At 43.7% G+C, this 27,211-nt stretch overlaps 1 protein-coding gene across 6 annotated transcripts in view; it reads left to right on the top strand.

Moving 5' to 3' along the window:
• Nsd3 (nuclear receptor binding SET domain protein 3) overlaps nt 1-27,211 on the top strand; it is a 112,126-nt gene that overhangs the window by 57,635 nt on the left and 27,280 nt on the right. For 5 of the 6 annotated variants that reach the window (XM_032919543.1, XM_032919546.1, XM_032919545.1 and 2 more), the window contains exons 6-14: nt 339-854; nt 3,508-3,634; nt 10,526-10,626; nt 12,933-12,978; nt 15,874-16,004; nt 16,982-17,110; nt 17,735-17,861; nt 19,712-19,909; nt 20,397-20,567. In XM_032919543.1, the coding sequence (XP_032775434.1) occupies nt 339-854; nt 3,508-3,634; nt 10,526-10,626; nt 12,933-12,978; nt 15,874-16,004; nt 16,982-17,110; nt 17,735-17,861; nt 19,712-19,909; nt 20,397-20,567 (1,546 nt within the window). Of the gene's footprint in view, nt 1-338; nt 855-3,507; nt 3,635-10,525; nt 10,627-12,932; nt 12,979-13,898; nt 15,143-15,873; nt 16,005-16,981; nt 17,111-17,734; nt 17,862-19,711; nt 19,910-20,396; nt 20,568-27,211 lie in introns of those variants that run through there. The other variant, XM_032919547.1, reaches the window with a different exon arrangement.

The raw sequence follows: 27,211 nt of genomic DNA, 5'->3' as shown, positions 1-27,211 counted from the left end.
TTGCTACACATGGAGGAAAGCAGTGACTTTGCAGGAGCGTGTTTAATGTTGATGTTTATTGGCCCTGAGATTCTGTCATTTCTGTAGTCTTTCTTCTCTTGTTATTGCTGTTCAACAGAATAGTCAACGAAAGATAAATAAAAGAACAGACCTTCGTGCCATTTAATAAAGTAATACTAGTTTATTAATGGCACGGGATCAGCACGTTTATCTGTCTGGAGAATCTAAAAATATTTATGCGTATTTGAAAAAAATAGAGTGATTGGAAAATATGCGTTGATTCAATGTACCTATTGGACTAAACATTTCACATAAAGACTCTTATCTCTTTCCTAAAGATTCGGAAACCCAGGCCTCAGAGAGAACGCGCCCAGTGGGATATTGGCATTGCTCACGCAGAGAAAGCATTGCAGATGACGCGAGAGGAAAGGGTAGAACAGTACACGTTCATCTATATCGATAAGCAGCCAGAAGAGTCTCCATCCCAAGCAAAGAAGAATGTTACCTCTAAGGCGGAAGTCAAGAAACCCCGAAGACCAAGATCTGTGGCGAACAGTCAGCCAGAACAGACCAGTGCTGGGGAGGTGGCTTCCCCACAGTCGAGTACTGACCCTCGCAGGCAGAGCCAGAGGCGGCACACCAGTGTGGAAGAGGACGGGCCACCTCCCGTTAAAATAGCCTGGAGAACAGCCGCCGCCAGGAAGTCCTTACCAGCTTCCATCACAATGCACAAGGGGAGCCTAGATCTGCACAAGTGTAATATGTCTCCAGTTGTGAAAATTGAACAAGTGTTTGCTCTCCAGAATGCAACAGGAGATGGGAAGTTTATTGATCAGTTTGTTTATTCAACGAAGGTACCTCTTGTTCTCTAGGGGTTTGGGGAGTGCTACTGAAACCCACTTAAGAATGTGATTTAAATCCCCCCTGGATCCACTGCATTCGAAGCATACATTCCCGTTTACTCTGGGCAAAAAGCTCTGTCCTTCCCGTTTGCCTCTTGTAACATCCCCATCTGTAGTAGATTAATCTTGAGCAATACAGCTAAAATTGAGCTTAGCTCCTGAAAATCATGGAAAAAACTGGGCAGTTTGCCTGTTTCTAATTTGTAGAGTTAGTTTTCCTTTGTTGTAAAGTATGATTTTTATTAAAATTTTTCTTTTATCTGAATTAGCCATTGCTATAGGGAAAAAAACTACTGGAATAATTGTGGCTGCTGCTCTCTTTGGTTGCAGTAGATTTTTGTTTTGTTTTGTTTTAATTTTATCTACACAGTTCATTTATCTCAATGTACCTAAGTGTTATTTCAATCTGTAGTCAGTACAAAGTGATTGGTGAGCTGTTTCCTACCTTTCTCTGTCATCTAACTCTTTGGAATTCAGTGTATATCCTCCTCCATCCACGTCTCTAGGGAGTTATGTAGCCCAGGCTAGCCTTAAACTGTGTAGTTGAGTATGACCCTGAGCTTCTAATTCTCTTGCCTGTACCCCCCAAGGGCTGGGATTATAGATGTGCACGACACACCTGGAGCTAGGGAAGCAGCCCAGCCCTTCACAGATGAGCTTTGTACAAATGAGCACGTGTACGACTTCTTAATGGAGGCAGCCACATTTCAGGTCCACCACATGTGGCTACTGTGTCAGACCGTGCAGGTTCAATGAGGATTTCTTGCATATCTTTAAATCGCACATGGTGAGGCCTATTAAATGATGTACTCACAGGGCTTGGTAGCACATGGCTATCATCCCAGCACTCAGAGGCAGAAGGACAAAGAATTAGGCCAGCCTGAGCTAAGTAGCAAGACCTTGCCTCAAAAAATAGGAATATGGCTGGTCCTGCTCAGGGCGCCTCCCAAAGCTGTACTCACCTTGCTCGGGCCTTCTCTCCATCCAGCTAGAAGCTCTTTGAGAAAAGGCCACATGTCTAGTTTGGCATCACTGTGTCAGCAGTAGATTCATGTTAGCTTGCATATCTTGTAGAGTTTTAGAGAAATTCCATTACTTTGTTAGTCCAGGAGTGACTGAAGGTGAGGGAAGGGTATTAATGCTATAGACCGGCCACTAAACCTCCATCAGTCTACCCCGAGTTTCTCTTTCAGGCAGTTAGTTTTTGGCTTGAAGGTGTCAGAATTCTTCATAGCATTTAAGTATGTACAGACCTTCTAGCCCACTTCATAATTTGGGGTTTGTGGTTTTGATTTAATCACATCACATGCATGTATATATTAAGGAATTATGTTCTTTTTTCTCCATTAGCATAGACATACGTAGACATTAAAATAATTGATTAGATACAGTGATGCTTCATTCTTAGAATTGGTTTTAGAAATACCAAGAGTCCTGTATCCATTCTTTCTGCTGTGGGTTTAATTGGTCTCCACAGAGCTACATTTTAGCTACATTGTAATGTAAGAAAAGCTTACATTACAGTTTCCACCTGATTTCTTTTCTTATTTTCTCCTTTCCCATTCTTCTCTCATCCCCTGCTTCCCTCTTTCTCACTTCCCTTCCTTGCCAGAAAAGAATGCCGGATCCCTCAGGCTGGAGCCCCAGGCAGCTGTGAGCACCACCACGTTGGTGTTAGGACGAGCTCAGCCCCTAGATCAGCAGATGCTCTTAGCCAGTGAACCATCTCTAGCCCCAGCCCGAGCCTTTTGATAGCAGCGTTTGCATATTGTTTGAACGCAAATTGCCTTTATTCTTAGAGCTAGTTTTATTTGCTTCTGTATGAAAAACTATCCTCAACACCCTAAGACTATTGGAGAAAATTCGAGGTAAAACGTTATCTTTGGGGGCTGGAGAGACGGCTCAGCCCTGAAGAACTTGTACTGCACTTTCCCAGACCCGCAGGCGGCTCACAACCGCCTCTGTGACAGACTCGCGCGCCTGAGGCTGCGCTCTGTTGCTGCAGGCACTGGGCATGTGTGGTCCACGTGTGAGCAGACACTCACACCTCCAAAACGGAAGTAAATACGTCTTTAAGAACGGCCGGTCTTTTGAAAAATAAATATAACAATTAATTACTCTTATTTCATTACCTTAAAAAATACCTGAATTAAGATCTAAATTAACTGCACTTATTGTCTGTCTGCTCCATGTCACCTATTTGATCCCATTTTGTAATATAAACGGCATATCTAAATATCTAATATCTAAAGGTGTTCTCAGCTCAAGACACAGTGACCTTTCTACCTTTGTAACAGACGACTTCACCAAATGACAGTGGTGTAAAGAAAAGCTGCTCAGACTAGGAGTTACTTTTTTTTTTTTTTTTGACAGAAAATGGGGTCCTGCAGGTTTATTTATTAAGAATGTTTATCACCTGGACTTAAGGCAGATTTTCCTTTTTCTTTCAAGGGATCTCATGGAAATACATCCTGATGACTTACTAAGATCTTTCTGATAATAACAGTCGTAACTGACAGTACAAGTCTGAGTTGAGCCAGCTTTATAAGCTCAGGATGCTATGCGCCTGCTAATCACTTGTTCTTTATTCTGCCTCGTTTTAAAGGGAATTGGTAACAAAACAGAAATAAGTGTCAGGGGGCAAGACAGGCTTATAATCTCTTCACCAAGTCAGAGAAACGAGAAGTCGACTCCGAGCGCGTCACCTCCGGAGGCCACATCTGGTTCTGCAGGTGGGTACGACCAGGGGCACCCGCATCATCCTGACAGGTCCCTCAGACACCTTCGTTATCAAAGGTACACGAAGGTGAAGGAAAGCAGGCCACGACACACGCGCACGTGCGTTTCATAGTGAGCGTCCTTGCTCTGTGTGCTGGCTAACGCTGTAACTCCAGTCCCAGGACCTGATGCCCTCCCTGGCCTCCACGGGCACCAGGTCCACAGGTGCACATGGTGCACACTTACATGTAGGCAGCCATTCTTTCAGAAGGAAGTAATGAATCAGAGCTAGAGAGTCGTATTCATAGTTCTTTCCCTGAAATATTAGCACAGCTCCATAATTAAGAATGCAGCTGTAAATTCTATGCCGAGCACAGTGGCATTCGTGTAACCCCAGCGAAAGGAAACCAGCAACATCCCAGCTCAAAAAAAAAAGAAAGGAAGGCAAAAAGGGGCGTGGGGCGGGGCGTTATAGCTATGAATGGTAAACATGTGAAGTCCTTTACATTTCATAGCATAGAACAGCGGCTCCCTCTCCAGCAGCAGTAGACACGTTCACCCTCACCATTGGCTCCTTTCTCCTCTGCTGGAAACACAGTTGTTGTTTGGGTGTGTGCAGGGTTAGTGGCTGGGGACCCAGGACCTAGCTACTCTGCTGTAACCTGTTCTCTGATTAGCAGGCACCCTGAAATGAAAATGGCACTATTATCATCCTTAAAAAGAGGAACACCTGAGGCAGGGAGGTAACAGAGGCAGGTAGATCTCTGTGAGTTTGATGCCTATCTTGCCTGCATAGCAAGTTCCAGGCCTGCCGGGGTTGTATAAAACAAAACGACAGGAAACAGCAACAACAAAAACAGAGAAAGAAAAATAGCTGTGTTTAGTAAGGCTGTACCTTTGGAATGTTTAAGGCTATGTCTTTATTTAAAGACTTAATTACTTTTACTTACTTATGTGTGCACTTGGCACACATGCCATGGCATGCATGTAGATCTCAGGGGATGGACTGCTTGTGGGAGTCGGTCTCTTGATATGGGTCCTGAGGATCAAACAAGTCAGACATGGCAGCCAGCGAGCACCTATTCCCTGAACCACCTTAGCAGACTGAAGCTGTTTTTCAAAAGGGCTTTAAAACGTATCTTAGTTTTAACAGATTGTGTGGAATATTTGTGCCATAACGACAGTACTATATGGATGGTATAATGAGTATTATTTCTAATATGTATTATTAGAAATAGTATTACATATTATTTTGCTTCATATAGTCAGTAAAAATAGAGCTGTGATTAGTTGAAGAGCCTTTCACGAGCATCCCAGTTTCAAGGCCAGCGTAGGCAACTTAGTGAGACTTTGTGCCAAAATCAAATGGTATTGTGGGATGGGAGCCAAGTGGTGGTCTCCTACCTGTTATCCAGCAGTTGGAAGGCTAGGCAAGAAGATCACTGTCAGCCGAAGTTAGCTTGGGCTATTCCAGGATAGCCTGGGCTGAGGAGCGAGAACCTGTCTCAACCACTCCCCCACCCCCATAGACTGTTACATAGGTCAGTGGTAGAATGGTTGTCTGGGATGCACACTGGCCGAAGTTCAACGCTTAGCTGAAAAAAGGCTTTAATTAGCTTGATCATTTAGAATCTTATCTTAGAAATAAGAATTTATTTTACCTTGTGCTTTAATGTTTGTTTGTAATATAGGAAGAAAAAAACTAAACCATTTCTGTTCTGCCAATCATTGGCCACATTGAACAGTCCCGTGACCTAGATTAGTGGATTATTTTTCCCCATACTGACTGGGTCTTAGTATCTGCTAAGCAACCGTTTTGGGTTTGTTCTGTTTTGTTTTGTTTGAGACAGGGTCTCTCTACATAGCCCTGGCTGTCCTGGAAGATCTCTGTAGACCAGACTGGCCCTGAACAAGCAGATACCTCCTGTTTCTGCTTCCCTCAAGTGGGATTAAACATCCCACACGTCCCACTTCATCTCTTGACTCATTTCTGCCAGGGTCAGGGCCTTCAGGTTTAAGCTTCCCTGTGTGTGGTTTCTTAGTGTGCTAGGAAACCCAGTCTGCCTGGACTCACGGCCTTTCCCCCACCTCCCATTGCCGCTCCGCCAGGGCAGACTCCAGACAACCCTAGGACTTGGTGGTAGCGGTTGCTTTGCTTTGGTGTTTTTCTGGTTGGTTTTGGTTTTTTGTTTTGTTTGTTTTGTTTTAGATAGGATTCTTCCAACGTAGCCTAGGCTAGCTTTAGATTCCAGATCCTTCCAACGTAGCCTAGGCTAGCTTTAGATTCCAGATCCTCTGGCCTCAGCCACCATCTCTAACCCCGTCTCCAGAGTTTCTGGTTGACAGTCTACCTGTTGGGATCGCTACTACTTCCTCCTCTGATTGAGTCCCTTGGTCCCAGGACTCAGGTGAGCACTTCATTGAAGCTTACCAGATTGCCGTTACGGATACAACAGATGTGCAAACAGACAAAGGGCTATATACTTTCTGTGTCCTTCTTAGGTCTCTGCCCTCCCAGGCCCCTCCTGTGTCCTCATCTGGAAGTTTTCTACTGCCATGGTTCAGAGGGTTTTAGGAGGCTTTGGCACACGCAGACGATCTCTTGGTAATTTAGATTCCAGCCCATCTTCCCTGGGAGTTTGTCCTTCTAGTGACCAGCCACTGCCTAGCAGGCCATCGGGAGTTATCTCACCAGAGTAAAAGACAGATCTGCTGTCATCCACTTACGGCTCTGTGCCAGGAACAAATTATGCATTTATACCATTTAAAGAATTAGGGATTTAGGAATGAAGGGCAGACACTGTGTGTGTGTTGTGTGTTGTGTGTGTGTGTGTGTATGTATATGTGTGTATATGTATGTATGTATGTATATATATGCTTCCTTTTCCAAAAAATGACATGTATTTATTTGTATGTGCGGTGCATGTGTGCCACTGCACAGATCTCAGGAAAACCTACAGAAATGGGTTCTGTCCTTCCACAGTGCGGGTCTCTGGTGGCAAGTTCCTTTACCCACTGAGGTATGTCACTGACTCAGTATATGTCTTACAATATTTTTTTTAAGACTTATTTATTTATTATAAGTACACTGTAGCTGTCTTCAGACACACTAGAAGAGGGCATCAGATCTCATTACAGATGGTTGTGAGCCACCATGTGGTTGCTGGGAATTGAACTCAGGACCTCTGGAAGAGCAGTCGGTGCTCTTAACCGCTGAGCCATCTCTCCAGCCCACAATATTTTAATAGTATACTGATGAGATAATCTTCTGGAAGAGTCAGAGTCTGGAAAGTAGAATAGAAAGCGAGATCTTGAGTCAATATTAATGTAGGCAAGCGTGTGATGGAGGGAACTGAGGGCTATTTTCATGAGTTGAATCTAAGTCAAATCTGAATTATTACAAAAACTATAAAACACGCACCATTCTACTTGGGTCAGGCAGGGCTAGTGTGTTTCTCTGGAGGCAGAGGCAGGCACATCTCTGAGTTTGAAGCCAGCCTGGTCTACAGAGCAAGTTTCAGGACAGAATAGCCAGGGCTAGTCAGAAAAAATCCTGTCTTGGAGGGGAAAAAAAGGGAAGAAAGAGAAGGCCTTGGTCTGGCTATCTAAAACTAGGGTGAAGGCAGCAGGACAGGGTGCGGCCATTCACATGGGCTTGGGCACAAGTTGAATGAGACTCAGTGAACAGCATCTTTATCCAGGATCAAGTGGGAAGGGAAGCTGAACTGAAAGAGGGGGTGAATGACAGCAGACACCATCTAATTCAGGGAAGGTGAAAGTTAGCTAGTGTCTTAGGCTTTGCACTGGCTGGCCGTGCTGTATTGTCTGCCTCCTTTAGCTATAACAACAACAACAACAAAAACATTTGGCCTCAGCTATTCAGATACGCATGCGGGTTTTTATAGCAGCTTTGTTAATTTGTCTATGTTAAGTGGGATATCCAGATCTTTATTTATACATCCATAGTCTCTCAAGAGGGGTGAAAACAGATTCTTCCTTTACTACTGGACACTTCTTAAGTGCCACAGCTTTTGTTAATGGGCCTTTTTTCTTCCCTTCCCCTCAGCTACCGAACGTCTTTTCTATTCATTTTAAGTTTCAAGTTCTGTTGTGAACTTCTTTGTTTTCTTTAAGTTGAATGTTGTACTTTGAACTTAGGAAAAGGCTGTCTGATTTCTTAGACACACAGAGCTTAGGCTCTAAGGTTTGACTTGAACCCGCTTTCCGGGATGGGTTAGGGCTCTGTGTCTGCCTTTCGTCTGTTGCCTTTGTGTCTGATAAGCATGCTTTTGTCTTTTAAGCAATCACCTCTCTTTTTCTGTAGAGATTGCTGGTAGTCCAAGGATGAGAATAGAGACCAGTTTCCCTTAGAAGCCACCGTGCCATTGTCTCAACTGCAAGCCGAGAGTCCTCGAGCTTTTTTTAAAACTTAAATACATAACTGTGTACCACTGACATTTCTGTGACTTTGAAGAATATTTATATTCATACTAGGTTACTACGTTATTTTCCAAATCCTCACACACACACACACATACATACACCCTTGAGAAAATAAATGTAAAAGTTGTTAGTGGTTTTAAATTGTGTTTGTTCTTTAGGTACCTTTCAGAATAATTTGTTGTTTTTGTTTATCAAGACAGGGTTTCTCTTTATAGTCCTGGCTGTCCTGTAGCTTGCTCCTTAGATGAGGTTGGCCCCAAACTCAGAGATCCACCTGCCTCCCTCTTTCTCCTCAGTGCTGGGTGTAAAGGCATGCACTACCAGTACCACCACCGCCATCTGGCCAGAAAAATCTTAACAAGTCACGTTGCTTCCCCCTCTGTAAGATAGAGGTCAGGGTTGGGGATGTGGTCCGTTGGTAGAGTGTCTGCCTAGCATGCACAAAGCCCTGGTTCAACCCCCAGCACCATCTAAACTGTTGGCCTGTACCTCTGAGGCCCAGCACTTGAGAGGTGGAGGCAGGGACGTCAGGACCCTGATCACCCGTGACTGTGTGGTGTGTTCAAGGCTAGTCTGTTCTACATGAGAACCCGTCTCAAAAAACCAAAGCAACAAACAAACAAACAAAACAAAAACAGATCTGGTCAACAATGAGAAAGTACAGTGACTTCTGTGACTAGATTGATTACACTTTGCTCCACTCGTGTCCCCTACAAACAATCGAGTTTTGTTTGTTTGCTTGCTTGTTATTTTTCTTTCCTTCTTCTAGGTAGTCCTGGAGTAGTGATTAAAACACGGGCTCTGTGAGATCCTCAGCTGGTTTCATGAGGGATGGCTACCTCTTGCTTTAGTAAACATTTTTATCAGTTTAAGGAGAAAGGTTGAGAGTAGAAGATGACGTCTGTGACTAGGTTCTGCCATCACTCTAGTAGCAGGTTAATTATAGCTCTGAAGTACACTGTTACCACACTGCCAGATGAGTGAGGTGGCCCCCCTGCACTCCAGCCTTGGAAGGTGGCTCTGGAAACTAGCCGTTAGCCCTGGGTTTGATTCCTGACAGTGCCTTCACTGGTGTGTGTACTAACATGTGCACACATCCATGCACATGTATGTGACCATGCATGTACACAGGTGTACCCATACATATAAGAAAAATAGCCAGGGAGATACTCAGTGGGTAGAGGCACCTGATGACCGGAGTTTGATTACCAGGATCCCAGGGTAGAAGGAGAGAGCCTTCCCCACAAGTCTGGTCACCACACTGGCACAGTGGCATGTGAACCATATACACGCACACGCACAGGTACATAAAATGTGTATCACCAAACTACCAATTCTTCTAAAGCCAAAGTAGTGGAATTACTCCTTTTTGTGGCTTTGAGCCAAGGTGAGGGGAAACATTTCTGTGTAACGCAGAGCTGCCGGATGAAGAGAGGTGAAGGTGACCTGCAGTGCTGCGTGGGAGACTTGTCTCTAACCACAGAGGCACATGGCCGAGGTCAGAGGACAGCACGAGGCTGCTTCCCTCCTTCCACCATGTGGGTTCTGGGGACAGAAGTCAGGTCGTCAGGCTTGGTGTCCTGTACCTTTACCTGCTGAGCCATTCACTGGCTCAGGAAGAGAGTTCTGTGTAGGAAGGGCATTTCGGTCGGTTGTACGCGAGACCCGACATGGGTGCAGTAAAGGTACTGCTGTTCTCAGTGTCTCCGGGAGATTCACTCCTGACTCAGCATTCCTCCCAGTTGCCAGGTCAGCTTTAGTTTTCGCTTGAGGTCCATGTAAGTTTTAAACAACTGTACTGTTTAAAGAGCTTAGGCCCGGAATCTCATCCTTTAATCCCAGCACTTAGGAGGTAGAGTCAGTTGGATGTCTTTGAGTTCCAGGTCAGCCAAGACTACATAGTGAGACCCTGTCTCAACACGCACATGCGCACATATACACACACACACATACACACACACACACACACACACACACACACACACACACACACACACACACACACACAGAGCCTAAAGCTTATTTTAGTATTTAGCATGAAAAATATTAAAAATTGGTTATAATTAGTTTTCCCATGATTCCTTTTTTGTTTGTTTTTGCTCATTCTTTTCGAGCTCAGCCCCATGTAGTTTCCTATCCCCGGCATTACCCTTCGTTAAGCACGTTTTTCCTCCTTCAGTGTAAGCTGTGCCTCTGCTGTTTTGGCCTGACTTTAAAACTAAACTAAACTAGAACCCCCCTTATTTGTAGAAGTAGGATCTTTTATAGAGCTCATTCTGAGCTTATTTGAGCCATTAAATAATTTTGCATTCCCAAGTATATAAAAGTTTTTAATGACTTTTAATTAGAATTCTGTAAATAATGGATTTTAAAAGTCAAGAATCTGGTCAGATCTTAACCAAATGAGTCAAACAGTCCTTAAATACGGTTTTGTTTATGTGTGTGCTTAAATCATCTCTTAGGCCCAGTAGAAAAGAAGCAGCAGAGAAGATCAATCAGGACTCGGTCTGAGTCAGAGAAATCCACCGAGGTTGTGCCAAAGAAGAAGATCAAAAAGGAGCAGGTTGGCTTCTCACACGTAGAGAGTTAAAGCGTGTCTGTAATGTGGGGGCTCGTTCCTACACGCAGAGAGCTAAAGCGTGTCTGTAATGCTCATTTCCTGTCACCAGAGAAAGACCCTCCCCATCTGGGCCTCCTTCCTGAACGATCTTTCCATCTGTCCTGATCTTTCCATCTGTCCTGACGGGGCTGCAGTGGTGACTACTCAAACCGCTGTCCTGTGACGGTGCTTCAGGCATTTTCACAGACAGCAGGTTTGGGAGATGGGAAGCCAGCGGTGCGAGACCCTGACATTCATTTTGAAATTTCTGTTTTAAGCACAATAAGTTCATGTTTTCATGAGTTTTCCTTGGAACCGTCATTGAGTTCCCTTTTTAAAAACTTTGATTTTTTGGTTTAAGCTGCTGGTATATATTGTTTTTATTTTTTAAACAAATCAAATTAATTTAATTTATATTCTTATATTTAAGAATCAGGTAATCCTAGGCTTTTCTGTCGGTATCATGGATCTTTTGAAATGTTATTTTCCAGTGAAATGGCACTTATCGGGATCCAACTGTCAGATCAATAATAGTGAAGTCTAAAGTGTGGGATTGAATGTGTTCAGCTGGTGTAATCAATGTAGTAATATACATGTGAAATTACCTTTTCAAAGAATTCTGAGAAGTGGTTCTATCAATTATAAACTCATGGAATTTTTTTGATTTTTATAAAATGAATGAATACCATTTTTAGGTAAGCACTTTGCCACTGAGCTGGTCCCCATTCTTTTCTTTCCTTTCTTCACTTTTTGAGACAGGGTCTCACTAAGTAGCCCTGGCTGGCCTAGAACAAAATATATAGACCAGGCTGGCCAGATATTCACAGAGATCCACCTGCCTCAGCCTCCCCATTGCTGGGATTAAAGGTGTCTGACACCATAACCAGCTTTAGAATATTTATTTTTTATAGCCCAATCATCTAGTATTAAAACTTCAGAATTAGTTCTAGTAACTTTAATATTTTAAAGCAATTTACCTTGGAAGAGTATGTACTTTTTTATTTAAAAATCTTCATAATTTTAAATTTCCAAATTTAAAAGCTAACTTTGTGGGTGCTCTATGGTATCATAAGCATATAAAACATTTTTGAGAATATTTAGCTAAAATTTAAGTAATATTTGTCATTTATCATATGATTTCCATATATAGGAAATTGCAAAAAAAAAAAAGTCCAAGTCTGACAAATCTATAGTATTTGTTACCAAAATGATATTGTAACTTTGCCACCTGGTTCCCAAATTCAGTCTGTGACCAGTCAGTTTAAAATAAATAAATAGAATGAGTAAAACTAATGGGACAAATTGTTACTGCCACTGTGTTATATATAGTTAGTAGTAGCCTAATACCAGTGATTGTCTAGAAGATTTTATATTTGTACAACTAATTGTATCGTACAAAAGCATTCCTGTTGTATGTTTTTTTACCTGTTGTAAAAAAAAATAAAAAAATTTTTAAAAAGCTTAGAACAATCCTTAAATATTTACAAAATGTGTTTCAACATGCATATTTCACATCTTAAAGAAACATAAGGTTCCCTCCTAGCCCAAACAGAAACTTCTGCACACAGCATCTTCTCCCTATTCCAACGGTTCAGCCTTCCAGTACCACGTGTTTTACGTAGACATTGGCAGAATAACTTCTGATCTCGCTCTCCTAATGTAGGATCAAGACACTGTTCATAAGACACTCAAGGAAGTGCTAATGCAGTATCACAGACTTACTCAGTCTGTTCTAGCAGCACAAGTATTGAGCTGCCAGCTGTATGGAGCCATGTAGCACTCTCTACAGAGAGGGTCCCGATTCCCAGCAACTTAGCTGTGAGTGCAGGCGCGGAAGGAAGGGTCTTAAAGTGGCGTGAGTTACATTAACCTGAGTATCATAGTAAGTAAAAATTTATCCTAATGTCTTTGGGGCGGGAGGGGTTCATAGCAACAGTGGGGCTGGTCACAGAAACAGCCCCTCGCCTGCCTCCCAGACACTGAGGAAAAGACTCTGGTTCTCCTCAAGCACCAGGGGAGTGGTGGGAAGTCTTTGCTAAAGAGCATGAGGCTATGCTGTCACTTGGTACTCAGCACAGGCAGCTAGGGCTTAAGCCTCCCTGACCCCAAGACAGACTACTTGACCCAGAGGATGGGATTGACTTCAGGCTCTCAATGACATGGATCGCTCATCACTATTTAGATTGATGAAAATGTAATTTTTTCCCTCTATTTTCTACAAGTGGAAAAAAAAAATCTCCTGTTAACCTTGTATTTTTCTGTCCAAACAGGTTGAAACATCTCCTCAGGCTTCCCTGAAGACCGGATTACAGAAAGGTGAGTTCCTCTGCTGGTGCTGCCTTGCATTGCCTTGATTAAACCAAGATTTAAGAATAATTGATTTGTGCTTCATGTATTTTTGTCTGTCTCTGTAAATCTCTGTTGCTGTTCAGTGTGGAATTTCACCTGTGTGTGTGTGTGTGTGTGTGTGTGTGTGTGTGTGTGTGTGTGTGTGTGAGAGAGAGAGAGAGAGAGAGAGAGAGAGAGAGAGAGAGTGAGTTGATTCTACTCTGTACGTCCATGTGAGAAGTTTTTCTTGTTTTGATAAATTAGCGAACACCATGTAGACTTGGTATTGTTTCCAACTTTTCTCTGTAAGATTTTGGGATTTCACTGGCTTATAAACTAGGGATGTGACGAATCCACTTTTTTGGTATTCGACTGAATACCGAATAGTAGCTATTAATGTTTGTCAAAAATGGACTATGGCAAATCAGACAGGACAGCTTGACTGGGAGAAAATGATAACCACACTTTTTCAGTGCTGTACAATCAATTCTTTTGTAAATTGACCCGTTAGCATAACTATGGCCACCATTAGATGACCATATGTCAATCTCCTTGAGATATGCACAAAGTTTAACAAGCCTTAAACTTATATATGTGTTTTCCGTGTGCAATCTGAGTATAGTTACGAACTCCATAGCATGACTCTTGAGATTCTGGTGAGCTCAAACTGTACTTAGTACCTGTAGTTTACTCTGGGCAAACTGCAGTATTTAAAATAATAAAATAAAGCACCACCCTGTCCGCACTCTCGGGGAGAAGTCTGCAGCGATGGTCTCCGTGGAGATCCTCAGCAGAACTGAACGCCTCTCGGAGGGAACACTGCTTGGCGGAGCTCCAAGAAAAGACATCGCGATCGATCGCTGCGAGATTAGGAGGCCTGATTGCGTTGTGTTTCCACCATTCCACAGGGTCGGCGGACCGAGGAGCGCAGGGCTCTGTCCGATTCAGTGACCTCTCCATCTCCGCAGCGAAAGAGGAAACTGTGGACTGAGACTCCTGTACAATTTCATCCCAGAAACTCCAGACTTGGAGTCTCCGAGCAAGAATTCTTTGTCGGCGGCTCGATAAAGTTCCTTTTGTTTTGATTTTGATTTTGCCAATCATCATTATTGGCGCTCTCTGGCCTGGTTTCTTCTTCAAGACTGAACAATTGCTTTAACATTCAGATGATTTCTCTCTATCTTTTTTTTTTTTTTTTTTTTTTTTGTCCGAGCTGGATGGGTACAGCTTAAATCATGGGTCCAGCCTAAAAAACCACCATTTAACTTACCCTGATCGATTCCAACATGGACTGTTTTGGTTTTTGTTTTTAAATAAAGCATCATTAATACACAGCTGCAGGGTTTTGCCAAATGGCCCAAACTGTATACATTGCAATCATTAAAAAGCTCTTATTGTTTTTTTTAACATTAGTGCCGTTATCATGGAGAACAACAGGACAGCCGCCTTCAGCGGTCTGTCATTTTTCTAGCATTTTCAGAAACTCATCGGAATTGGCGGGACCCGTGTTTCCCTTCGCAAGCCTCTCAGTCCAGCACTTCTGTTCTTCTGTTAAAGCTCCTTGTTAATTCAGTGATCTCTTAGGCCAAGGAAGTACTTTGTGGTGGTGTCTGGTCCCACACACCAGCAGTGAAAGAGTAGATGTGTGTACTTGTGTTTTCTAATCAGCACTAACATGGGCAGGCACCCTCATTCGTAGCTGTCAGGAAGCTCTCAGTGCAAACTTGTAGGAAGGGGTGTGCTAAGAAGGTTCCAGTAACCAGAGCAGTCTCGAGAGGCCCACATCCTCCTCCACAGAACGTGGCCGCTAAACACCAAGCGCTCCCATTCAGCCTGTTGCGGATCTACATGGCCTTAGGAGACTTGTTTCTCCACGGTCTCTTCTGGACTGCACACTTCCACCATAGCTTGCTGGGCTAAGCTAGATGTCTGTTCGGAAAGTTTGGGGGAAGTCTAAAACAGACCGTGGGCGGAGATCTTGCCGTCTCCTTGGTTCCTTGGTATTCACCGTGCCTGATCTGCACAGTTCATCGTGGCTGTCTCTGTATAGCCTACCGCATTAGCCCAAGAGATTGTTGCTTTGTAACTTTTTGCACTATTGTTTTGGCTGGATTTGTATTACACGCAGTTTTAAAAGAAAATTTCCACACTCTTCTCTGGCTTCTTTTTCCATATATATATATTTCTTCTTTCCCTCACGAAGTCCAGAGGCCTCTCATCTAGTCCTTGGTGATTTATTGCACTTGGACCCTGATTGTCCATCACAGCCCTCAGTGATGTGCCTCCCACATGGCATGGCGTGTAGATGTGCCGCAGCACTTGTTAACGGTCACAATAAATGCCACTTTACCAAGAAAGAACAATTATGAAAATCCAAAATTTTATTGGGGGGATAATCAACCGAATTGCAAAATTGGGGGGTTGAAATGGCACTATCCGTGTACGAATCGAATACAAATCAAAGATTTGTCACATCCCTAATAAAACAAGATGGAGGTGTCTCTGCAAGTGTATCTGTGAACTACACTGTGTTGGGTTTCATGTCTCCCCTGACAAAACTGAATGGTTCTCTGAATTGTTCCAAGTCAATTGGCTGTCTCAGTTTGGATAGAGTGGATGTCTAGAGTGGAACTTGGGCTCTGTTGGTGACATGGTGACAAGCAGAACTGAACTTACTGTTTCTGTAGAGCAGTTGCGAATGGGATCTCTTACTGCCGGAAGTCAGAAACTTACAAAGCCCTGGCTCGCAACTTCAGTGCTACAGAGAGCTGTGAATCTCCCCCCAGTGTACTTTGAGTTTGGGGAAAGAAAATACCAACAAAAAAGTGGAAAACAGTAACCCTAAGTGCTATTTTAGGATTAATTTCAGTGTGTTGTGTTAAGGTGCCAGCGAGATTTCAGATTCCTGTAAACCTCTAAAGAAAAGGAGTCGCGCCTCGACCGATATGGAAACGGCCAGTTGCACGTACAGAGACACATCTGACTCCGATTCCAGAGGACCGAGTGATGGGCAGGTGAGTGCGTGCTAGGGGCTGGGCGGACGCCTCTCGTCTGCCAGCCACAGCAGCATGCTCTCCTGGGCGAAGCTGGGGAACGAGAACATACTCCTGATAGGATAGACGGTAAGGGGGAACCGATTGCTAACTCTCGGCCCCCGTGAGAGTTCCGCTTACGTGTCCACTTTTCCTTCCTCCATTGCCGTGTACACAACTCTCCAAAACCTTCCCCCAGTAGAGAGGCTTATTCCAGGGCACAGATATAAAAATATAAATATATATATATATATATGAGCAGCTACTCTCTCCCTCTGGAAAGTCCAGTCAAGATTTCAGGGCCATTGCAGGAGAATGTAGGGCAGTCAGGTGTCTAGAACTGTAGGTCCATCCAAAGGAGTGCTTCATGTGGTGGTGGTCAGCCCTTGTTTAAACAAATTACGGGGCCAGGCATGGTGTCATATGACTTTAATCCCATGCTAAGAAGGGACAGATCTCTTGAGTACATACCTGCAGTACATACGGTACATAGGAAGTTCCAGGGTAGCAGAGCTGCATTATCAGACTCTGACCTATTTAATAATAACCAAATCAATACTCTTAGGGAGAAACTTTTTGAGACATGGCCTCACTATGTAACGCTGGATGACTGTAGACCAGGCTGGCCTGTGCACCATAGACATCTGCCTACCTCAGGCTCACCAGTGCTGAGGTTAAAGGTGTAGCTTGGCTAGGGAAAACAATCCCTTTGGTTATGTGAAACTTATCTTGTAGGTTTCTTGCATAACAGAGGAATTTTGTCATTGTTGCTTTTTAAATATTAGCTTTAGTTTCTCCGAAATGACAGACACACAGACAAGATCCCTGGGTTAAAGGAAGGACAGAAGATAAGGCGGGCGGGCTGTGATGGGATGAACTCCCATTGCTTTCACTGGGTTTCAGGCTATGTCGAAGGGAACTGTCTCCTCTTTATCTTGTGCTGTTTGTTTCCCACATAGGTAGGCTTTGGAAAACAAGTAGATAGCCCGTCAGCGGCTGCCGATGCAGATGCTTCTGACGCACAGTCGGTGGACTCGAGCCTGTCACGGAGAGGCGTCGGCCTGAGCAAGAAGGACACTGTGTGTCAGGTAGGCAGGTGGTGGTAAACGTGATCCGGTTCTACCAGCCGTATCTTCATCTCCTGTACTTTTTATTATGTTATTACATTGCTTTAAACCTACATACAGGTCTAAGGGTTGTTTGTGCTTCTCCCCATCCTGAACTGGAATGTTTGTCAGCCAGATGCAAGTTTCAGTCTTCACTAGGTTTTTGTTGTTTGGCTTTTGAGACAGGATCACCTTGGTTGCCTGGTCTGAGACTTGCTGTAGAGACCAGGCTAGCTTTGGACTCAACTGTGAGCCACCACCATGCCCAACAACTGTTCTTTCTTCATTTTTATGAGTTATTTAATTTATATTTTGCCTACATGAGGGTGTGTGCACCACATGCATGGCTGGTGCCTGAGGTCAGAAGAGGAACTGGGATTACAGATGGGCGTCTGAGCTCCCTGTAAGGTCTGGGGACCAAACACAGGGCTTTGTAGAGAAACCATGTCTCAAAAAAAGGAAAAGAAAAAAAAAAAGAACTGAAATTCTTGGGCTCCTTTTTCAGACCTTTTAACTCAGAATATTAGGAGAAAACTCCAAGGGCCTCTACTTCAGCAAGCGCTGAGGTCAATTCTGGAGCGCTAAGCTGCTTCCTTGCTCTTGCAGGTCTGTGAGAACACTGGAGACTCTCTCGTCGCTTGTGAGGGGGAATGCTGCAGACACTTTCACCCGGAGTGCGTGGGGCTGGCTGCGGTCCCTGAGGGACGCTTCACCTGTGAGGAGTGTGAGACTGGTGAGCTGGACAGGCTGGGCAGGCAGAGCGCTCCCGGGTGACGTGAAGGCTCTCCCTCGAACTCATTCTCTCCTCCCACAGGGATTTCAGCAAACCAAGAACCATCCAGGGTTAAGCTTTCCAAGGTCAAAAACCAGTCCAAACCACCCATGTCCAAAACCAAAAATGTTTGTTTTGTTTGTTGAGTATGTAAATAAGTTTAAGATTGGTGTGTGTGTTTAATAAACAAATTTTAAGTCTTTTAGTAGACTCAACAAGTATCGATTGAAACTAATTATGGTTAAAGCAAATATTTAAATATAATATGTAAATATTTATAGTAACATATGGTTATAGTAGAACTTAAATATGATTACATATTTTGTGGGAAAAATAATGCTATTAATTTTTTTTTAAGAGACAGGGTCTTACTATGTAGACCTGACTGTCCTACAACTCACTGTGTAAACCAGACTGGCCTCAAACTCCCAGAAATCTACCTGCCTCTGCCTCCCCAGTACAGGGACTAAGGGTCTGCACCACCAGGCCAGACCTGCTGTTAAATTTCTTAAAGCTTAGTATTTATCATTGATTTCTTCTCCCACCATTTATGTTCCAAGGCCACCTTGTAGCATACAAAGAAATATGCTAGCTTATATTTCTTCTTTAGTATAGCCATGTTTTGCTTAAGCTCATTAGAAAACAGTTGTTCAGTCTGAAAGGACATAGCTGGTTGTTTTAGTCACTTCTCTTTTGCTGTAAAGAGACACCATGACCTTATATAAGGTAACTTATAGAAGAAAGAGTTATTGGGGACTTAGGTTTCAGGGGGTGAGTCCATGACCATGGCAAGGAGCATAGATCAGGCAGGCAGGCCGGGCAGACAAGGTGAGAGCTTTGTGAAGCAGAGAGAGCTACCTGGGAAGGCCATGCTTGGGTGTTTGAAACCTCAAGGCCCATCCCCCAGTGACACACCTCCTCCCACAAGGCCACACCTCCTAATCCCTCCCAAATGCTTTTACCTACTAGGGACTCAGTCAAACATTTTCTACTTATTTTTGTTGCAGTATTGGTAAGTTCTTTTTTTCTAGGAATTTTTCCATTGATACGAATTTTCAAATTAGCACATATACAGTAATGTCTTTATAATCTTTTTAAAAATAGGAATTTACTTATACATTGTAATAACTTATTTATTTGTATTCCATGTACATTGACATTTTGCCTGTATATATGTCTGTGTGAGGGAGTCAGTTCAGGAATTATGGACAGTTGTGTGTTGCCTTGAGGGTGCTGAGAACTAAACACAGGTTTGGAAAAGTAGGCAGTGGTCGTGACCGCTGAGCCACCTCTCCAACCCCAGGTTTCTTTCTGGGTGCTAAATTCTGAAATGTAATCTCTCTTTCTTTCTGTGTGCTAAATTCTGAAATGTAATCTCTCTTTCTTTCTGGGTGCTAAATTCTGAAATGTAATCGCTCTTTCTTTCTGTGTGCTAAATTCTAAAATGTAATCGCTCTTTCTTTTTGTGTGCTAAATTCTGAAATGTGATAGTTCTTTCAAGACCAGCTTTTTGGTGTTTGTAGCCGCTTCTATGTAAAAGGAATATTTAGCTAATGTGGAGGCACACATTTGTAACTGAGCACTAAGGACACTGAAGCAGGAGGATGGCACGTTTGAGCTGGTCTAGGGTACTTCTTTCAAAAAAGCCCTTATCTCCGAAACCAAGTGCTGGGGTGTACAGCGTCAGAGTCCTCACCTAGCATGCCCAAGGCCCAGGGCCTGAGCCCAACACTTTGAATGATTCAATAAATGAACTGGAATATGTTTTAATAGGATCTTACTTAACCTATTTTTTTTAATCAATTTTCTAGGGCAGCACCCATGTTTTTCATGTAAAGTGTCTGGTAAGGATGTGAAACGTTGTTCCGTTAGTGTTTGTGGAAAGTTTTATCATGAAGCCTGTGTCCGCAAATTCCCCACTGCCATCTTTGAGTCAAAAGGATTCCGCTGTCCCCAGCACTGTTGTTCTTCCTGCTCCATGGAGAAGGACATCCACAAAGCGAGCAAAGGTAACCAGGGCCAGTGGAGGGGCAGTGTGTAAAGTTCAGTGCAGCAGTTCGCGCGCTCGGCACGACCCTGTCAACAACGGCAGGCATTCTCTGTTTATTTCCACGTTCAAAAGCTGAGCCTCCGTTGACTTATTGGGCAGAGGTGAAGGTGTCAATTCAGACATCCAGACTGCATGCACTAAACCTCCTTAGGTGTAGATCCAGGATTTAAAGTAGACCCCGATTGCTTTGGAGGACTCCCTCCATGTCTCTGAGCCTGGAATCTAGGGACTGAGGAATAGGATGACAGCGTCAGCCACAGCGTTGGCCTTGCCGTGGAGAGCATTCTGTACTAATGTAACCAGTCCCTCAGGCGGGGGAGCCTGCCCCGTGTCGTAGCCAGCATGCTGTCTGTCCCGTGTCATAGCCAGCACGCTGTCTGTCCCGTGTCGTAGCCAGCACGCTGTAGATGGATGCTGTAGTGGCTTTTTGACCTGTCTTCACACAGGCCGGATGATGAAGTGCTTGAGATGCCCAATCGCCTACCACTTTGGAGATGCGTGTGTCGCTGCTGGAAGTGTATCTGTGTCCTCCCACATTCTCATCTGTAGTAACCATTCCAAGCGGAGTAGTCATTCTGCTGCTATAAACGTAGGCTTTTGTTTCGTTTGTGCCAGAGGTGAGTGTCAATCTGTTTTATTTCCTTGTCCTGACATCATTGGCATATTCCTCCATTTAACCGTGTCTCTGCATTGGTAAGAACTCCAGCTGTCTGTCTCATGGCACTATGTCCCAGCGAGTGCTGACTCCATCCTGTTACGTATAGACTACTAAGAGAGAGGGTTCAGACAGACATCCACATTGTGAGAATATCAACTCTTCCACAAGCTAAACTAACATTTGCATTTTAAAAAGACCTTAAGCTGATATGGTGATGTACACCTTTGATCCTAGCACTGGAGAGGTAGGGGCAGGTGGATCTCAGCGGGTTTAGGCTAGCCTGATCTACACAGCAAGTTCCAGAGACAGCTAAGGCTATGTAGACAAACTCTGACTCAAAAAGGAAGCAAAACACAAGCTTAGAATTGTAAGTAAGTTGTTGGTCGGTTTTTCTGTTTCACCAATCAAAAGATTATTCTCCTCAGTGTTTGACTTAAAGCAGAGCCTTCCTGCTTTGTCGGGTTGGCTGTTTGGGAGTGTCGTGTGCAGAGCGAGGGCATCACTCTTTCAGTTGTATGTTTTGTTCATTGAGGTTCTGATAAGATGCAGCCAAGGCCACACATGTGCTAGTTTAGTTAAGAGCGGCCATGTAGGATTTTCCACATTCTTGAAACTGACAAACTGAAAACAGTATTGTGTCCTGTGGAGGACCAGAGGTGGTATTAACAGACTTAAGTTCATAGTCTGTCTTACTTTTCTATCGCTGTGACAAAACACCATGGCCAAAGTAATTTATAAAGAAAGCATTTACCTGAGAGCTTACTTACAGTTTCAGAGGGTTAGTCCATGACTGTCATGGTGGGAAGCAGAAGCTGAGGGCTCACATGTTGCTATAACCAAAAGGCCAAGAGAGAGCAAGCCAACTGCAGTGGCTTGGCTTTTGAAACTTCAAAGCCCACCCGACAGTGCCACAGGGCCTCCAACAAGGCCACACCTCTTAATCTTTCACAATTGATTCTACCAATTAGAAAATCGGGCACTCAAACATAGGAGCCTTAGGCATGATTTACATTTTCAAACTACCACATTCCACTTACTGGCCCCCATAGGCGAGTGGCTGTTTCATTATGCAAAATGCATGTAGTCTCTCAGTCTCAAGGCTTTGTAAAAGTTCAGTGCTCCTTCTGAGACTCAGGGCAATCTTTACATTGGAGTCCCTGTAAAATCAAAAGGCAAGTTACATACTTCAACATACATGGCACAGAATGTACACTACCATTCCAGGAGGGAAGGAGCATGGTGGAGAAGTACTGGACCAAAGCCAGGCAAAAACACGCAGGGCAAACTCCAAATTCTGCATCTCCATGTTTGATGTCAGAGGGCTCTTGAGATTTCCAACTCCTTCCAACTTGACGTCTGCAGCACACTGCTCTCTCGGACCGCTTCCACACTGTTTGCAGTTCTCTTTGGCAGATGTCGCAGGACTCTGGCCTCTCCAGCACTGTGGGCTCTCCAGTGCAATCCACACTTCATTTTCTCAGCTTCATTCAGTGGCCTCTCTGGGACTACATGCAGGTACTCCCCTGTCACACACCTGGCTTCAACATCCTTCCTTAACGTTGGAGGAAGATGTTACTCCCTCTTTACTTGGGTATTCTTGCCTCTAAAGCCAGAACCACGTAGGAGACACTACCAAGTTCTGCTCCACTGCTTGGGATGGGGCCTGGACCCTCTTTGAACTACATTTGCATAAACTTTGATTTGTTGGTGCTCTGTGTGTTGAGTAAGCTTTCCTTTCCGTAGGCACTTGAGCCGGGTTGGTCTTGCCTGAGGGCACTGTTGCCTTTATCCCAGTTCCAAAGGGCGTTTTTAATCATCTCTGAGCAGGGAAGACTTGGCTTCAACATTCAATTTCCTCTGCTCTTCTTTCCCTCTAACTACATTGTGTGTCCTTTTTCCCCTGCTTGTTCTTTTCCATTGTAGATGTGCACAGGAGTAATCACTAATAACCACAGTACAGCCTTATGTACTAGGTCGCCTTGGCCTTTCTGCCCAGGACATTAATCCAAAGCTCTTCAGTTTAGCCTCAGGCAGATTCTTAGGACACGGGCAAAACCCAACCACATACTTAACATCCTTCCTTCCCCTCTGCCACGTCGTGAGCTGAGGCCTCCATAGTCCACGTTGTTCTCACCACTGCTCATCTCCAGACTCCTGCTCGGGTGATGGCCATCAGTCCCGTGGACCGTTCAGCCTTGCTTTCCTCGACAGTCTGCCGCTTCTCCACAGCCCCGTGTAACCAAGGCTGCCCACAGAATACCACCCCTCTCTGCTGCTATGGAGGGACGTGGCCGAGGCAGCTCAGGAGGGCAGCACCCAGTTAGGGGCTCACTTGCAGTTTCAGATGCGCCCCATCATGCCAGGGCCACGGCAGCTGGAGCCATAGCTAAAAGCCTGCGTGCTGAGTCAAACACCATGAAACCGAGAAAACAAAGTAGGCCTGACTTGGGCTCTGGAAACCTCAGTCCCCTCCCCTTAGTGACACACCTCGAAGGCCACACCTCCTAATCGTTCCCAAACTGTTCCACCAAACACAGGATGAGTCTATGGGGGTCATTCTCATCCAAACCAGCACATGCTACATGTAAAATAAAACGTCATTGACTATGATACATACTCTGCACCTTTATCTTGGCTGTATTATAATAAAATTCTCTTCTTTAAAATCAGTAATCATTATAAATGTCTGTTTTGCTTAATACTGTCATTTTTGTTTTTAAAAAAATCCATTTTTTGCATTTCCCTCTGTGTAACATTTGAAAGAACTATTAGATTTATCAAGTCTGTTATGTTATATTTAGGCCTCACTGAAGATCAAAACTTTTTGTTGTCTGTTTTTGCTTTAGGACATAGTTAATTTGTTGGAAGTCATATTTTTTAAAAGAGGTTTTCTTTCTGTTTTCTGGTTTAAGATGAGATCTGTTTAGAGGCTGGTATTAAACTTCTAAATCAAGTGATCCTCTGCCTTAGCTTCCCAAGTAGCTAGGACTGTATGTTGCAAGAAATATTAAAAAAACATGGATATACTGTTGCCCGCAAGGCGCGGATGGGCCTGTTCTCATTTCATAGAGACTTTGACCTGGGGCTCTGAAATTTCTCCACCCCACTTGCTAAGTTCCCATTGTGGGTCGCTCCCACACATGTGGCTGGCTGGGGTGCCCCACTACCATACCTGGAACTCTGGAGTTGCCATGTGAAGGAAAACACCACACAAACTTAGTTTAGAATCAACAGGTAACTCGGTCGCTGGGCCCAGCAGCTAGCATCCTAATTAGTAAGCCATTCAAAATGAAATCCTCCAGTGCCGAGTTGGCCCCTGAAATCTTTATTCATTAGGGGAAGGTTCTGCCACATCTGTAGGTATTTTATTTACCACGTTAACTTATAAACATCTAATAGCATTTAAAAACAATAACAAAACAACTTAGAAGAGATAGGCAGTTAACGATTAAATAAACACTTCTGTGCTAGCAGCTCGTATACAGTCCCTTCCATAGCTGGATTCTTCACCCTGGGGCTTTCTGTCTTCCTCGGTTTCCCAAGCATAGATGCTATCTGCCATCAAGTAAGGAACACTGAGATTTTCATTTTGATGTGTTTGTTTGTTTGTGGTCTGGGGATTAAACCCAGACTCACACTGGACAAGTGCTCTACCATTCACCCTTATCCCACCCCGAAGTAGAAGTAGCTGCAGTTGCCCTGCTTTGAAGCCTGCAGGAGTTCAACCGAAGGTCTTCATCGCACACCTCAATGGTGGCAGAAAAGATCAAATGCTAAATAAAAATGTATCCCAGTCTTCTGTTACTGAATAGAGCAGTGATCAGAAAGGACCTGATTTGAGGTATGTGTACCTGAGTGTGTGTGTGTGTGTGTGTGTGTGTGTGTGTGTGTGTGTGTGTGTGTGTGTGTGTGTGTTGTATATGTGTACTGGGTCCTCTGAGAGAAAGCCAGTGCTCTTAACCTCAGCCACCTCTCCAAGCCCACGCTGTGGAACTGTAGGTTTGCTGCATAGCGTTAGGACCTCCAGGCAGGTCCTCGAGGCCGGCAGCCTGGTCGCTGCCCTCTTCTGTCTGTTCTGGCCCTTCAGACCCTTTGTCACAGAATGCCACAAATGTCACTGTATAACTAGAACTTAGCTTATGTTGGTGTATATTCTAAGTCCAGTTCAGACAGTATTTTAACCAATATTTTTGTGCTATGTTTCATTTAATAATTGGTCTCTGATTTGTTTGTTCTCCAAGACTGGAAGTAACTCTGTAGAACTCACTGTAGACTGGCTGCCAAGAGTGGCGTAAAGGCGTGCGCCATCACACTCTGCTATTTGTTCTTTTTAAATTGGCTGCTCTTTAAAACTGTTTTAAATTTAGGACAGGTAGGAAATGTATGGTTACAGCAACTTTTGCCACTTTGTGAAATTAAATTGATGCTCATTAACTAAGACCTTGAGAATAATAACCACGGGACAGAGCCCCACCCACCATTCAGAACTAGAACTCTGATGTCTGTACCTGATCTAAATACCCATGCAGTGAACTGTATAGCAAATTAACTTTGTATTAGAAGAAAACTTCATTTTCTCTCATAGCATTTTGCAAAATCAGTCTAAACATACCAGATATTTGAGATTTGAGAAGATTTAAATCCAAGTCTTTTAAGTACAAATGTAAGCCAGATGCGGTCCACCCATTTCAATCCCAGCATTTGGAAAGCAGAGGCAGGCAGATCTCTGATTTCTAAGCCAGCCTGGTCTACATAATGAGTCACGGGACAACCAGAACTACATGAAACCCTCTCTCAAAAAAGCCTAAAAGAAAAAAAAGTACAAACATGTAATCTTTTAACCATTAAAGACACCTATTTAAAAAAATACTTTAATAAATTATGTTTTAGAATTAGAAAATATTGCTTATTTTCTCTTTCTAACCCTATTAAGAATGTTTCTATTCCCACAAAGGATTCTTTCTTACTTCTCAGTTCCTGGGTATTTAGGATCCTTAAGCCTGGGCCATTGAGATGGCCCCATGGGTAGAGGTGCGCTGAAGCTTAGCAGTCAGATTTGGGTGCCAGGGACGCACCGATGGAGGAGACAGCCCTCTCTGCCCGTGGTCCTCTGGCCTCTATTTGCCTGCACACACAAGTTTGAACATGCACGGTTAATTAATTAAAAATAAAGTCATAAGGCTAATGCTTACGGAATGGGGGCGTCTAGAAATACTCAGAGGTTTTAGGTATGTCCCCAGCCAACCTGAAACACCATAGAAGATACTGAGGTATCTTTCAGTGCAGTTTATGTTATTTACATTTTCATGATTTTTGAGTACTATATAAAATAAAAAACTTAACACCTAAACCTTTCTTTGTAGTGGAGCTGGTAGGTTAGGGTTTTCTTTTTATTTTAATAGTAGTAACAGCAGTTACTTCACATGTGTACATCACACTCTAATGCAGAGGATTTGAAGTAATTGCCACAGGTGCTGTGGGAGAAGTGTTTCCTCTTTTATGTGAGGAAGAGCACTAAAGCCAAGCTTGAGTTATTTTCCTAAGGTCACAGACTGGTGAGTGGGGAGATTGTACTTGACCTTCCTTATTTTTCCTTTTTATAATCATGTGGTAGAATTTATAATAACTGTATAGTAGAGGGCTTTTTAAATGCATTTTATTCTTTTTAAAGTATAGCCTTTCAGATAGTTTAAATAGCTAGTAAGCTACTCAAAGCCTTTTTTATTCTCTTATACATTATATCCCAACCAGTTTCCCCTCCCTTTTCTCCTTCCAGGCCCCCTTCCTTCTGTCTCTCTCCTCAGATCCACTCCTCCATTTCCCTTCAGAAAATGGCAGGCCCCTCAGGGATATCTACCAAACATGACATACCAAGTTACAGTAAGACTAGACACCTCCCCTCATATTAAGGCTGAACGAGGCAGCCCAGGAGACAAGGGTCCCAAAAGGAGGCAGAATAGTCAGAGACAGCCCCTGCTCCTACTGTGAGAGTCCTACAAGAAGACTACATAACTATTACATACATACATACATACATACATACATACATACAGCATACATACATACACACATAACATACATACAGCATACATACATACACACATAACATACATACAGCATACATACATACACACATAACATACAGCATAATACATATATGCATGCATACATGCATACGTACATACATATATTATATGCATGCTCTGTGGTTATCATTTTAGTGTCTCTGAGCCCTGGTTAGTGGATTCTGTGGATCATTTTCTTGTGGTGGTCTTCACACACACACACACACACACACACACACACACACACACACGCTCCTACAATCTGTCCTCCCTATCTTCCGTGGGGTTCCTTCCCGAGCTCCACCTAATGTCTGGCTGTGGTCTCTGCATCTGCTCCCATCAGTTGCTAGACGAAGCCTCTCTGATTACAATTATGCTAGGACTTTCTGTTTCCTATCCTAGGTCTCCCAGGCTGTCCAGCCTCTGGTTCCTGGTCCTCCAGGCAGAGTCTATCATGGGCTCCCTCTCTTGGCGGTCTCAAGTTGGACCAGTCTGACAGTTTCTGCACCAGACTTTTCTCATTTTAAAAATCCCTTTT

This window comes from Rattus rattus, chromosome 13 (genome assembly GCF_011064425.1).
Source record: "Rattus rattus isolate New Zealand chromosome 13, Rrattus_CSIRO_v1, whole genome shotgun sequence".
Taxonomy (NCBI): Eukaryota; Metazoa; Chordata; class Mammalia; order Rodentia; family Muridae; genus Rattus; species Rattus rattus.
The sequence above is the reverse complement of the archived record's forward strand: the minus strand, read 5'-3'. Positions and strand labels throughout refer to the sequence as shown.